Consider the following 15010-nt stretch of genomic DNA (forward strand, 5'->3'; position numbering starts at 1 on the left):
AAAGATGGTTTCTTCAAGGCAAAGTGCAACAAGGTGCTCTAGTAAAAACAAAGGGTGATCAACGCAATAATCGATTTTATGTTCTTCATGGTAGGCAAGGTTGAGGAGACTCCCGATGTTGTTATCGGTATATTACGAGTCTTTCACTATGATATTTATGCCTTATTTGATATGGATGAAAATTTGTCTTTTGTTACTCCCTATGTGGCCGTGAAATTTGATGTTAGCCCCAAAACATTGTTATAGTCTTTTTCTGTTTATACTCCCGTTGGTGAGTCGGCCATGGCTAAAAGAGTCTATAGAAGTTGTCTGATTTTAATTTTCCATAAAGTTAATTTATGTTATCTAGTTGAGATTGAGATGACCGATTTTGATGTTATCCTTGGTATGGATTGGCTATATGCATGTTATGTTTCTATTGATTGTAGAACCCGAGTGGTTAAGTTCTAATTTCCTAAAGAGCCGATCCTAGAATGGAAGGGTAGTAATTTCGTGTTCAGAGATCAATTTATTTCATGTCTTAAATCTTCAACAATGATTTCCAAGGGATGTATCTACCATCTTGTGATGGTTAGAAATAAAAATTCTGAAACCCCTACTCTAGAGTCGGTCCAATTGTAAGTGAGTTTCCAGATGTGTTTCCTGATGATCTAACTGGTGGTTCTTCTGAAAGGGAAATTGACTTTGGTATAGACCTTATTTCGGGTACTCAACCTATTTATATTCCTCTTTACCGAATGGCTCAGACGGAACTAAAGGGGTTGAAGGATCAATTGAAGGACTTATTAGACAAAAGTTTCATTAGGGCAAGTCCCCATGGAGGCTTCCATTTTGTTTGTTAGAAAGAAGGATGGTTCGCTACGTATATGCATTGAATATCGTAAATTGAACAAAGTAACCATCAAGAATAAATATCCAGTTCTGAGAATAGATGATTGTTTGACCAATTCCAAGGGGTAAGTTAATTTTGTAAGATTGATATGTGTTCCGGTTATCACCAATTAAGGGTGAGGGAGTGTGATATTCCCAAGATGACATTTAGAATAAGGTATGACCATTATGAGTTCCTAGTTATGTCATTTGGTTTAACCAATTCCCCCACGACATTGATGGACTTGATGAATAGGGTGTTCAAATAATATTTAGACAGTTTGTTATTATGTTTATTGATGACATATTGGTTTACACTCGGAATATGGTTTACACTCGGAATGAGGAGGAGCATGCTAATCACTTGAAGATCATGTTGTAAACTCTAAGGGAAAAAAGAAATTATTTTCCATGTTCAATAAATGTGAGTTTTGGTTAAGGAAGGTGACTTTTGTTGGTCATATTGTGTCCGGTGAAGGGAATATGTTAGCCTAAACCGTTGTCCCCTTCGGATATTGGAAGTTGCTTGGGCCTAGCCGGATATTATAGAAGGTTTATAGAAGAATTTTCATCGATCTCATCTCCTTTGACTAACTTGACTCAAAAGAAGGTGAAGTTTCCATGGTTGGAAGCTTGTGAGAAGAGTTTCCAAGAGTTGAAAGATCGTCTCACTACTGCTCCTATTTTGACCTTCCTGGAATAGTTCGATTGTTTTGTTATGTATTGTGATACTTCAAGGGTTGTACTTGGTTGTGTATTGATGCAACATGGTAAGGTGATAGTCTATGTTTCTAGGTAACTTAAGGTGCATGAAAGAAACTATCCAACTCATGACTTAGAGCTAGCAAAGGTTGTGTTTGCTTTGAAAATTTGGAGACACTATCTTTATGGTGTCCATGTGGATTTGTTCATCGACCATAAGAGTTTACAATATGTGTTTAAACAAAAAGACTTGAATATTTGACAAAGAAAATGGCTTGAATTACTGAAAGACTATGATATAAGTGTGTTGTACCATCCGGTCAACGCCAATGTAGTAGCCGATGCCCTTAGTCGATTGTCCATGTTGTTGCACATGTTGAAGAGGGTAAGAAAGAGTTTGTAAAGGACGTTCATAGATTGACAAGTTTAGGTGTGCATTTGGTTAATTCTAATGATGGAGGTGTTCTTGTGTATAATGGTTCGAAATAGTCTCTTGTGGCTAATGTTAAGGCCAAACAAGACCATGATCCTATGTTGGTTTCCAAAAAAATCATTAAGGCTTTCTCCAAAAGGGGAGATGGGGTACTTTGTTACCAAGGTCGGTTGTGTGTGCCTAATATTAATGGGTTAAAAGAGTTAATATTAGAGGAGGCCCATTGTTCTCGGTATTCAATTCACCTGGGATCCACCAAGATGTATCTTGATTTGAGGAAAGTGTATTGGTGGAATGGTATGAAAAAGAACATAGCGGAATTTATGGCAAATTGTCCAAATTGTCAACAAGTTAAAGCTGAACATAAAAAATCAGGAGGTTTAGCTCAATATATAAAGATTCCTAGTTGAAAGTGGGAGCATGTGAACAGGGACTTTGTGATAGGTTTACCTCGTACTAAAAGGCAATAATATTTCATTTGTGTTGTTATGGATCAAATGACTAAGTCGGCTCATTTGTTATCGGTTAAGACTTTTTATGGTGATGAAGATTATGCTAAGTTGTATGATCGCAAGTTGGTAAGGCTATATGGTGTTCCATTTTCCATTATATCAGATCGAGGTACTCAATTCACTTCACACTTTTGGAAGTCATTTCAAAAGGGTCTCAATACGAATGTTAAGTTAAGTACCGCTTTCCATTCTCAAATCGATGGTCAAGTCGGAAGAACAATTCAAACTTTAAAGGATATGTTGAGGGAATGTTTTATCAATTTTAAAGAGAGTAGGGATGAGCATTTTCCATTGATTGAGTTTGCCTACAATAATAGTTATCACTCTAGCATCCTAATGGCTCCTTTCGAAGCATTGTATGAGAGAAGAAGTAGGTCCCCAGTGGGATGGTTTGAAGTAGGTGAGATGACCTTGATTGGTCCAGATTTGATAATGGATGCTATGGAAAAGGTGAGACTCATAAGGGAGAGGTTGAAGACAACTCAAAGTCATCAAAAATCTTATTTGGATGTTAGAAAAAGAGAGTTTGAATTTGAGGTAGATGATTGGGTCTATTTGAAGGTTTCACCCATGAAAGGTGTAGTGCATTTTGGTAAGAAAGGAAAATTGAGACCTAGATATGTTGGAACTTATAAGATATTGAGAGGTATTGGCACGATGGCTTATGAGTTAGATTTTCCATTAGAGTTAGTTATGGTTCACCCTGTGTTTCATGTATCTATGTTAAGAAAGGTTATGGGTGATCTGAATTCCATTGTACCATTGAAAGATGTAAGTGTTGAAGAGAATTTGACTTATGAGGAGGTTCCGGTGGAAATCTTAGACCGACAAATGAAAAAAACTAAGAAACAAAGAAGTTGTATCCGTCAAAGTATTGTGGAGGAATCAACAAGTAGAGAGTGCTACTTGGGAGGCAGAAGTTGTTCTTATTCAAGTTAATTGAAATCTTACGTATTTCGTTCCTCTTATTTCATTCATATGCATACATGTTCATGAAAATTGATTTTCAGCCATGCTTTATGTTATGTTTGAAATTTTCATGTTTCATGCATTTTAAGATATCATTATATTCATGATGGGTTACTAGTCCTCTTTTCGTGTCTTTCCTATATTAAGTTAGTCTCAGTTGAGGATGAATGTTCCCAAGAGGAAGATATTGTAAGACCCCAAAAGTTGAAAAGTCGAATGAAAGAGAATTTAAGGAAAATTTTGACTATCCCCACATTTATGAGTTAGTCTTTGACTCGTAGGGTCTTTTACGAGTTGTAGAGATGAATCGTGGAAGTGAGATTTGGACTCAAAGTTTAGCTAAGGATGGATCATGATTAACAAGTCACTTGACGACTTATAAAAATGAGTCGTGGTAAACCTTCAGAGACCAAATAATTGAAGGTTTTTCCGACATGCAAGACGAACGACTTTGATGAGTGATAAGAATATTGACAAGTCATAACAATGACTCATAACCAAAGATCAGAGACCCTAAAAATAGGGTCTTCTCAGACTTGCAGGATGAGTCAGTTTGAAGACTCGTGAACATGAAGGCGAGTTTTAAACTCGACTCGTAAGAAAAGTCCTGAGGCTTGATTTTCAGGGTTTTTCTCAAGCCTGCACTATGACTCAAGTCTATGAGTCGTAGACTTGAGAACGATTCATAGAACCTTAGTCGTAGGTCCAAATACGAGTTTTAATGAAGGGTATTTGTATCTTTTCCTATAGTTCGATTTAATGAACCTAGACACTTTTATGGCCAAGTTCAGTCTATGTATATCTGATTCTTCAAAATTTCCTCCCATTCAATTCATTCACCTAAATTCTCCTAAGGTAAGACTCCAAATCCTCTCAATCTCTCGTTCAAGTTAAGCTAGGATTTTAGATTTTCTTCAAGGTTTCTTCTATAATTCTAAGTGAATTTAATCAAGGTTTTTGGGTATTGATCTATGGGCCCCTTTCACCCATGGAGTCCCAAGGTTTTCTCAAAGTTTCCTTTAATTTTAATTGTTAATTTAACCCTAATTTTGATGAATTACATTAGGCTATTTCAATTTTGTTTTTAATGGTTATCAATGATTATGCTAAGCATTGTTTTCTACATGAATTGCATGATTTTAAGTTGAGTTAGGAATGCCCATGCATAAAGCTACTTTCAATTACGATTATGAAGTTAAGGATGATTTTTATGAGTTGATTATGAGTTTAATGATGTTCAAAGAAAGTTTTCATGAATAAAGTAGAGATTATGATTTGATGATGAAAGTTAAGATGATGATCAATTATGATCCAAGATGGTTATTATGGTGTGATGAGTACAATTCTCACACAACTATGTTTAAAGATGGTGATAAGGAAAATTCTCACTGAAAGTTATGGATTCCTATGAATTACTAAAGTTAATAAACTATTTTTTCTATGTTTTATAAAGATGGGATTGATATGTAGTTACTATCTTTTCCTATAATATTTATGATCATGTTTTTAAATGAATTCCATTCGGATATTGAGTAAGCACCGGGAGGACTTCTAGGTAGGGTTCGGTCCGATAACACCATTTTTTACATAAGAAAATCCTAGTAGCAACTTAAAGTCCCAAACTATGTTGCCCACGTAGGTTGTCTTCATGGCTTAGTTAGTGGATCCACATATAGCTCACAAAGTTAAAGTTGTTTCTCACAGATTCTATCTTGGCAAGTAGCCTCTCTCTTCTTGATGTGGGAGTTACATCGGATTTCATGTTATAGCTCCATGGTCTTAAGATGTCAGTTAAAGGTCTTATCCCATACAAGTTGAATGTAAAGATACAATATTTACTATGAAGTTTTATGATGCATTGACCATAAGTTTTCATATGTTTTCAAATGCTTTTAAGTTTCATTCATGCTCATTATGATTGGTCATGCATCCTATGTCATATTGTTCATGTCCCATTACTTGTCCATGCATGACTCACATACTTAATACCTTGTATGTACTAACACATATTTTGCCTACATTGTCTCATAATGTAGGAGCAGACGTTGACCATCCTATTTGTGGCTAGAGTGGCTTTAGTTGTCAAAGTGTTGGTGAGTCCTCATATCATCGAGGGCATCACTTTCTTTTTGTATTTTTATATTGACTTCCTTCTTATGATTCGGTGAGCTAGGAGCTTGTCTTAAGCCCCCATCAAAATCTAGAATAGAGGCATGTTTAGACGTTATCTTGATGTCATCCGTTTGGACATTGATTGAGTTTTCTATCCCTTAAACTTACACCTTTGAGTTGTTACTTTCGCTTATTTTACTATGTTTCTTTACCTTATGTATGCAATGTATGCTAAGATGGCTTGGTTGAGATCTCTAGTAATCCCGATCGCCGTGTTACGGCTTGACTCTAATTCAGATCATAACAGTATTTTACCACAATATCCATGTTATACAATCATAGATCTTGAAATATAATTTGAAAAATCAGTAATTAATATTGATGATAAACATGAATTTTTTCCCTCTTGATATGCTAAAAATGAAATGTAAAAGTGATTTTTCTTAAAAAATAAAATGGACAAATAAAAATGTACGAAAGAAATATTTGACAACTTTCTATTATTCTTTTTATCCAAAAATTCAAAGGACAAAGGAAATTTGTTGTAGCAATTGTGAGTTCTTTTTGTTGACATGAAAAAATAATAATTATTTATGCGCTCACTCATTTCTTTTCACTTCTAAGTTATCTGTTTGGTTCTAATATTTACGATTCACATTTTTCAAAATAGAATTTATTTTATTTGAAAATCAGTGTTTGACCGTGAAAATTTTGAAATTTAATTTGATGTTGTGGTTTTAAAATTGATAAACATAACTTATTTTATAACTCACTTTTAAAGTAGTAGTCCATTCAAAATGAATATTATTCCACATTATTATAAAATGCAAAACTAAAATAATTATTTATAAATTGTATTTAAGAATTAAATAAATTATAAATATTAAATTAATATTATTGAACTTATGCTGTCGATACCTAGATTTTGTAATTAATAAGAGTGATAAAAAGACAATTTTGATAAGTACTCTTGTGATGAAAATGACAGAAATTTAAAAGGTGTTTAAAACATAAAATACAAATAATGTCAATCCTGTGGGTCTTATGTTTTGTCGAAGTATAAAGATCACGTGAGTGATTTAATTACATTCTTTAAGGCTATTACGGGAAAGTCATAAATATCAAAGCTAAAAAAGGAAAAATGAAATAATAAAAAACATTATTAGTACTCTTTTCTTTCCATAATAAGTGTTATTTTGACCAAAAAATTTTGTTTCAAAATAAATGTCATTTTAAAAATATAAGGTTGAAAAATTGGTAGTACATGTTTTTATAACTATATCTTTTTGATTTTTTATTCGGTGTCTCGAGCTCGTGAAATTCCAACTAAATTTGAATGACGTACTTCGGGGCCCATTCGGATGTGACACTCTCAACATGCTTTTTTCCATTTCAAGGGCTCGAACCCAAGACATCTGATAAATGATGAAACAGTGTCACCACTACACTACAACCCTATTGATTTTTATAACTATATCTTTTTGATTTTCCATTCGGTGCTCGGAGCTCATGGAACTTCGACTAAATTCGAATCACGTATTGTAGGGCCCGTTCAGAAATGACGCTCCCAACAGTATAACTATATCTCTATACTTTAATGGTGTTCAATTATTAAAAAATATTTATTTTAATATATATTGATTGTTGTTAAAGTGAACTTATTTTGAAAGGAGAAGGATTTTTTTTTAATCTCCAAAATAATCCGCAGTTGCTATAATTTTGTCATAATTTTTATCTTTCTTGTGAGCATGTTATGGTGATTTATTTACACTGAGTAAACCTTCCGATGTATAATAACATGTAAACGACATATGAAATACAAAATGTATTAAACAAACTTTATGCGACAGAGTTGGGCTGAAATATTATTTACTTAAATAGTGTTGAAAAACAGTTGGAAGTTCCCAAGAAAGAAAGCCCGAGATCTCTCTCTGATCTCTGTTGCTGAATTAAGTTGTCATTGGCTTCACTGTTTTTCCCTCTCCTCACGCCCCCCACCCCACCTCACCCCTCGCACCAATATCCTGGATTTCCTTGTACTGCCACCACCGCCACCACTATCTTCCCTGCCGTTGTCCATTTTCCGATGACACTTAAATAAGAAGTTAGTTACCCTCCATTTTTTTTCTACTCTGTTTCAGTGGATACTCTCTTTGTTTTTTAATCTTACCCCTTTTCTTCTCTTCTGTTTTCTCTCCTCTTTTCTATACCCTTAGCTTACTCCAAAACAACTCTCTACACAATATTTTAGCTTCATACTTGATATTGTCTTTACATCCAGTTGGGGTTTTCCCGTTTTCTCTACCAGCAGGATCTATGTGAAAATCTTGAATTTTAATCTACAATTTGTTGGTTGTTTGAATTAGCTAACCCACCTTTGTTCCTAAAATAAAGTCTTAAATAAACATCTGAAGAAGTGAGAGTTTCCAGGTGATATAAGTATTTTCTTTTTGGGGGTATTTCAAGAAGAAAAGAAGAAGATAAAAATGGATCATAGTCGTGTTCAGCACCAACCAATCAGTTCTGGTTTAACTAGGTATCGATCTGCGCCAAGTTCTTATTTCTCTAGCCTATTAAGTAGTACTACTCCTGTTAGTGGTGGAGGTTGTGGTTATGCAAGAGATGGTTTTTCTCACTTGCAAAATTCTCGTGGTTCAGCTACTGATATAGAGCAAGTTTTCGCTAGTTTTGTAGCTAGTATTGGTAACTCCAACTCCAACTCCAACTCCAACTCGGGGAATTTTCCTACAAATCAACAAATTCAGGAAAACCCCACGACTAATATGAATGTGAGATCGGATTTTATTGTTCCAAAACAAGAGGCTATAAAGACTCACCAGCCCTTAGTGCGACATAAGAGTAGTGATTATTCTCTTGTTTCACAGATGAATTATCAAAACCAGAGCCAACAGTTTATTTCACCTGTGAAAAAGGAACCAGAGACTCTGCAACAAACTACTGATCATGCTTCATCTTCACACATGAATTACCAAACCCAACCTCAACAAGTTGAAAAGTCAAAGGAAGCCACAGATAATTCATTTGTATTCGCGAATTCGGCTCGTTTGACACCTGGTAGTGGTGGTGGTAATTCGAATCTTACCCGTTATAATAGTTCGCCTGCTGGATTCCTTGATCAAATCAATATCGAAAATGGTATATGCATTATCTTTGCTTAAACAGTGCTGATGAAATTTATGTGTATGCCCAGTTTGAGCTTATACGAGCTTCATACTGTGTGGCTGTGAGAAAAAACCTCGATATATATGAGTATGCTCGTGCTTTTAACTCATTTTAAGCTTATAGGTTCATAATGTATACATGTATATGAAGAACATCATTAGTTGTTGCAGATAAATAAAGGATCAATTTGATTAGAAACTAATAGGTTGAGTTGCCATTTAGTTCTCGTGTATTGATATTACTGATGGGAATAGAAATCTAGATAACCTTAAGGTACAAATAGGATTCTTGTTAGCATTAATATCCTGTTATTAATCTCCTTTATGACACTAAAGACATTGAGGCGAACAATCAATGAAGTGTTAGAGATGAAGATCTACTAAATTATTTTCTTGATAAGTGAGTTCTACTGAAATATCCTAAGGCAAAAGTAAGAGGGTCTCTTGTGTGAATAAATCTTTTTTTTGATTGAGTTTTAAGTAAAAGTTAATGATCATGTCAACTGTTAAATCTGACTTTAGAGTTTAAGTGTGTTGCTAAAATTCCAGCAATTGACAGAATATGGTGCTATGCGAGGCATAGGGAGTTATGGAACTGGTACTAATGCTGCTACAGAAACTTCTTTGTTGACTCAAGTGGGATTCTCATCCAGGAAACCTCCTGCTTCTCCCAGGCTAGTGGCTCCAATCTCTGAATTTAGAGATAAAGTCTTGGAAGAAAACAGCATGGCCAATGAAAATAAAAACAATGAGAGTTGCATTACAGATTTCCCCATGCCTTCTTGGGAAGATTCACACATTTTGTCTGACGATTTCCTCAAAGCTGAAGACATTGAGATTGAGCCATTCTCTAATGAAGCTGCATCCCATAATCAGGTATTTGTTATCCTGTTAGAGGAGTTGTATGTCTGATTAATCATTGTCTTACACCTACGTGATTTTGATGATCAGAATAGTGAAGGGCTGGCTCGTCCGCCAATTCCTTTAGCTCATCATTTGAGTTTGCCCACAAGTGCCATGGAGAAGCTCTTGCAAGATTCAGTACACTTGAATGTCAGAGCAAAGCGGGGTTGTGCCACTCACCCTCGTAGTATTGCAGAAAGGGTAAACATTTTAGCACTAAACACTCCAGCTCCCTTATCAAAATTCAGCTCATAAAACTGTGACTTTTGGATTTGATAAATTGATGTGTCTAATTACTAGATTAGGGAAGATGGGCGTGGTAGTGATATAAGTACAGAGCTTCTTCCGATTTTTGACATGCATGGATCTTAATAGGGATGCCAATGGTATGATTCGCCCGGTTATTTCAAGAAACTTTAGACATGCACAATACCCAATTTTGTTATTATTATATTGTGTATAACCAAAATTCGACGTTGTCAAACCGTACTAAAATTAGTTTGATCCTTCTGATTTTGACATGCATAGATCTTAGTGGTAAGGTCTACGTACACTTTACCCTCCCCAAATTCCAATTAGTGGGGTTTCACTTGTATGGATCTTAGCATGTACTGATATAATTATGATTAATTTTAGGTGAGACGAACACGAATAAGCGACAGAATGAGGAGGCTGCAAGAGCTTGTTCCCAACATGGACAAGGTAGAATCTTAACTTTAATAAGTTCACCAAAATCAGGTACTGTGGAAATGTTAGTATATTCATTTTGCTATTTCAATTTCATTGCAGCAAACAAACACAGCAGATATGTTGGATTTTGCAGTAGATTACATTAAAGATCTGGAGAAACAAGTCAAGGTATATCCTACATAATTTTGGATCACACTGAGCGAGGCCACGGGATTTTAAAAATCCCATTTGAAGCAACTTTATTAGAACACTTCATATTTCTTGCGTTCTTTGCAGATATTATCAGAAAGGCGTGCCAAATGTACGTGCATAAATAAGTAAAAAGCTACAAATCAAAAGGTGAAGGTAGGAAAGGGATCGGAATTGATAATGGAATCAGCTTACCAGAAATGGATTCCGTTTTGACACTTGAAGAAGACAATGGGGTTGGCATTTTGGTGGGTAAAAAATATAGAAGCAAATTCATTTGATATAATATACTATTTTATAACAATGATGACTGAATCAACTTATGGCCATCTCAATTACTAGTCATTTGCTCGTATGAATAATTATGTCCACCACAACCTCAAGTGTACATATACTTGTCTATTTTACTTGGCTTTTTATGTCTAGAGATATATAGAGGTATAGCATGTTTGAGATGTTGGAACTTGTGTTTTTGTGGACTATTATTTCATTTGCTTTTACTTTTCAAATATGATTTGACATATCTTTTAAGAGAAATAACTAGATAGTCTTTCTATGACATATTAATTGAATTCGTGAGGTAATATACACACATTAAGAAAAATATTCAGGATATAATTTGAACCAAATTTTTCATCATTGTCTTTGTGAAATCATAAATATAATTTGTAAGTAGTGTAATTTATTTCGTAGAAAATATAGAATTTCAATAAATAAAAAGGGAAATATGAAAAATATTTCAAACGTTTATTTTGAACTTTAAGTAATTCAATTATTTTGAACAATAAAAAAAAATTTAAAAATTTACTTAATATGGTATAAAGGGAGTGTAATTTTACTACGTTACTCTTTAAATATAATAGATTCAAATGTATTAAACACTGACTATAGTGAATAATAAAAGATAAATTATGTGATAAATTATCCTCTAAATTCTTTTATATGATGTATACATGTGTGTGCCACCATTCAAAAGTTCAATTGTACTCTTTAGAGAAAAGGAATCACAATCTTGTAATCTAATGTCTTCCTTTCGAGTTTCTTTGAAGCTGCAGCAAGATTTACCTGAAAGCTTTTTTGTCTCTTGTCCAAAATAATATATGATAAAAGTGCTTTATCAGAATAAAATAGATTAGGAATCTTATCCTTTGGTTGATTTGGGGTATTAATTAGTTTTGAGATTATTTATCCCATCATTTCTAATATAATGATGGAATAAGTTATCTCGTATATATGGTGGGATAATAATTACATGAGATATCTCAATTCATGAAACAATTTTGTCTATCTCATCTCCCATATCAAAGAACCCCTTAGGAATCGTTTGATAGTTGCGGTTAGGAAAAATATTATACATGCATTAGATTCTACATAATGATGGAATAAGTTATCTCGTGTATATGGTGGGATAATAATTACATGAGATATCTCAATTCATGGAACAATTCTGTCTATCTCATCTCCCATATCAAAGAACCCCTTAGGAATCGTTTGATAGTTGCGGTTAGGAAAAATATTATACATGTATTAGATTCTACATAAGTAATCTCATATTTAGTAATTGATTAGGACTATAAATAAAATTAATACAATATTTGATTTGCAATTTAAAAACATGCATAACTAATATATGTATAAGTTATGAGAGAATCTATGTATAATTTTATACAACATAGAAGATGGAATAAATAATACATAATCCTGTATAATTAATCTCTGCATAAAATAATACATAAATCTCTTTCTATATGCTCTTTTTTGGAGTTTTCCCCAACCAACCTATACTTTACTAATAAAAAAGGGCTTCCCCTTTTCAGCTGCATTGCACTGCCGCATGAACAATGTATTCGCTAGGCTGGATGAGCAACCTTCTATTTGGCTTCTGTACCAATAGTAGAGTAGCTTGCTACTTTCAATCAGAAAAGGAAGATTGAGCAAGGCAAAGTAGAAAGGACTTGTCCCCTAGGGTTTGCCCCGTTTTTGAGTTATGCATCAGATTATTTCATGGGATTAGAGCCACTCATAACTGAGTTTCTTAGTTGTAGCGTGATTGATTCATTACAAGTTTACGCATAAACTATGCTTACAGAAATTTAGACTGAGAGTGTTCAGCTTCCTCACTCAATCTTGAAGAAAAATGGAGTTCAATGGAGAGAACATGCAAGGACCAGATTTGAATCTAAGTCTTAACAATAGAGTTGATGATCCACAGGTTCCTAATCCTTATCTTGGAGGATCTGAAAATTAGAATTCATTCTCTATTTTTAATGGTGGACAAGGTATAACAGATGTGAGTGGAATAAGTATGATTTCTTTTCGACTTACTGGTACTAAGAATTACTCTCTGTGGAGCTGCTAAATGAGAATAACTCTGTAAGAAAAGAATAAAATGGGGATTGTAGATGGTTTTTGTAACAAAGAAAGGTCCAGGAAAGAACTTTTGGTATGAATGGAAAGGGTAGATGCCACTGTGCTTTCTTGGCATATGAACTGTGTCTCTCATTCTAATATCTTGTAACTTAAAATACGTGTGTGTCATAAATGTTGACTAATTAGTGTGAAATTCAGAGAATAAAGTTGAAAATATGTAATCATACCAAGAAACACTTATATTAAGTCACTCGAAGTGTTACAAGGTTATAGGTCAAAGAGGAGTCTTGAAACAAAAGTTCAAGTTGAAGATTTATTTCAGCAAAATATTTGAAATAATTTTGTTTATGGTGTGAGTTGAAACATGCATATCTCCTAATCAGTAAGGAATTAGAGATCCTACTGCCTACAAAATTAGATGTCATTGAGTCTATTTTTTGAAAAAAACAAACTGCTTGTCCATTTGACTTCAAAGCAAAGCGTGTTTTACTAGAGAATTATGCAATACCTGATGTACCTAGAAATTAGCACATATTCTTTATCATTTCCTTAGTATTTTGGATGTTCTTAGACCTGTTTTACGATGTTTCTTGTATTTTTATGTTAGTTTATTTGTTTGTAGGAAATTGATGTCTAAATGACAAAAGTTAGAAAACACAATAAATTGATAAATTTTGGGTGATTTACGATAGTGTTCTTGACCACGATCAATTAACGGAGTGAAGATCATAGCTGGAAAGATTCATAGGACTTGTATTCAGGACCCTGCAGAGGAATATCGAAGTACAAAGCGGAATACGATCGCAAACTTGTTTCAAACAAAAATTGCAAAGGAACCTGCGAACTGAAGAAGAAAGACTGTGAAATGAGTTCATGCCCACAAAAGTATTGCACGAAGTAGTTCTAGTAAAACCCTAAATGGCAATCGACAGCGACACAAGGCAGATTACACAGGACCGTAAAGCATTTCACGACTGTGAATCACATTGCAAAGCTTGTCGGCGGACTTACGTTATTATTTTAGGATTCTAACGTCTTGGACCACTATAAATAGACATATTAGGCTTCTATTGTAGGAGTCAATAGTTTTTCGTAGGTTTAGCATAGTTATAAACCATGGCGTCCATATTATAATTTTCTTAGCTCTTGAATAAAGTCTTTAACATTGTTCAAGCTTTCAACATTCGTAGTAAGTTAATGCATTTTTTAAAATTTATATTCCTGTTATTTAATTCAGTATAAATAGCTAAATCCTCTATTGAGGTTGTGAAACTCAATGAAATTGTAACACAGATTTTCATGTGATTGCATGATACTAGAGTCGTAAGATATCAATTTTTTTTTAATTACAAGGCTTAGTTCAAGCATTAACCTACACCATTATATCTTAATTTACATATTCAAAAGAGGGGCTTTCAATTTTATTAAAGAAGATTTGCATGAATTCGAGGTGTTAAACCTTGTTTGATATATTTGAATAGATATAATTGAATTTACTTGACATACTCGGTCGGTCTTATTGACAATAACTTATAAAGTAGTGGAAGCATCATATGTAGATAAATTGTTCATGAACTCGAAGGAGAGAAAGTGCATGCTTATAACCCAAATTACATGTAGTTGCATAATAACCAAAAAGTAAAGCAATTCATCGTGTAGACACAATCTTAATATTTTAATTTTATAAATTTTACAATCATATTGCTGCCATGTGACTAGGAGGTCACGGGTTCAAGCCTTGGAAACAGCCTCTGGCAGAATGCAAGGTAAGGCAGCGTACAACAGACCTTTGTGGTCGGGCCCTTCCCCGGACCCTGCGCATAGCGGGAGCTTAAGTGCACCGGGCTGCCCTTTTTATTTACTTTCAACACATTTACAATTTATTTTATTATAGTATAGTTACAATCTTTAGCTATAACAGTTACAAATTAAAAAACGACTATAAGTTGAGTAGCCATACTTGTTACGACTCCTTTTGGTCGTTAAGGAAAAATTAATAGTGAAAGAATTTGGGCAAGAAAACTTTTTGGGTAGCAACTTAGAAATTTCAGACTATGCCAGTAGTAAGTGAGGTCTAA

The 15010-nt window shown here is 34.0% G+C and overlaps 1 protein-coding gene across 4 annotated transcripts; it reads left to right on the forward strand.

Annotated features, from left to right (window-relative positions):
* Window positions 1-7428: 7428 nt before the first annotated feature.
* LOC129903074 (uncharacterized) lies at window positions 7429-14071 on the forward strand. Of its 4 annotated transcripts, none has more exons than XR_008770197.1 (7): window positions 7434-8754; window positions 9340-9656; window positions 9732-9884; window positions 10320-10385; window positions 10473-10541; window positions 10650-10810; window positions 13555-14071. XR_008770197.1 is itself a non-coding variant. In XM_055978556.1 (6 exons), the coding sequence occupies exons 1-6, from the start codon at window positions 8085-8087 to the stop codon at window positions 10692-10694; spliced, it is 1320 nt and encodes a 439-aa protein (XP_055834531.1). In that variant the 5' UTR covers window positions 7434-8084; the 3' UTR covers window positions 10695-11025. The 4 variants fall into 4 exon arrangements, 1 of the variants encoding a protein (XP_055834531.1); XR_008770198.1 differs by lacking the exon at window positions 13555-14071 and adding an exon at window positions 12380-13127; XR_008770199.1 differs by lacking the exons at window positions 10650-10810; window positions 13555-14071 and adding an exon at window positions 9984-10069 and having other exon boundaries at window positions 7429-8754.
* The last annotated feature ends 939 nt before the right edge of the window (window positions 14072-15010 follow it).

This window comes from Solanum dulcamara, chromosome 9, assembly GCF_947179165.1.
Source record: "Solanum dulcamara chromosome 9, daSolDulc1.2, whole genome shotgun sequence".
Lineage (NCBI taxonomy): Eukaryota > Viridiplantae > Streptophyta > Magnoliopsida > Solanales > Solanaceae > Solanum > Solanum dulcamara.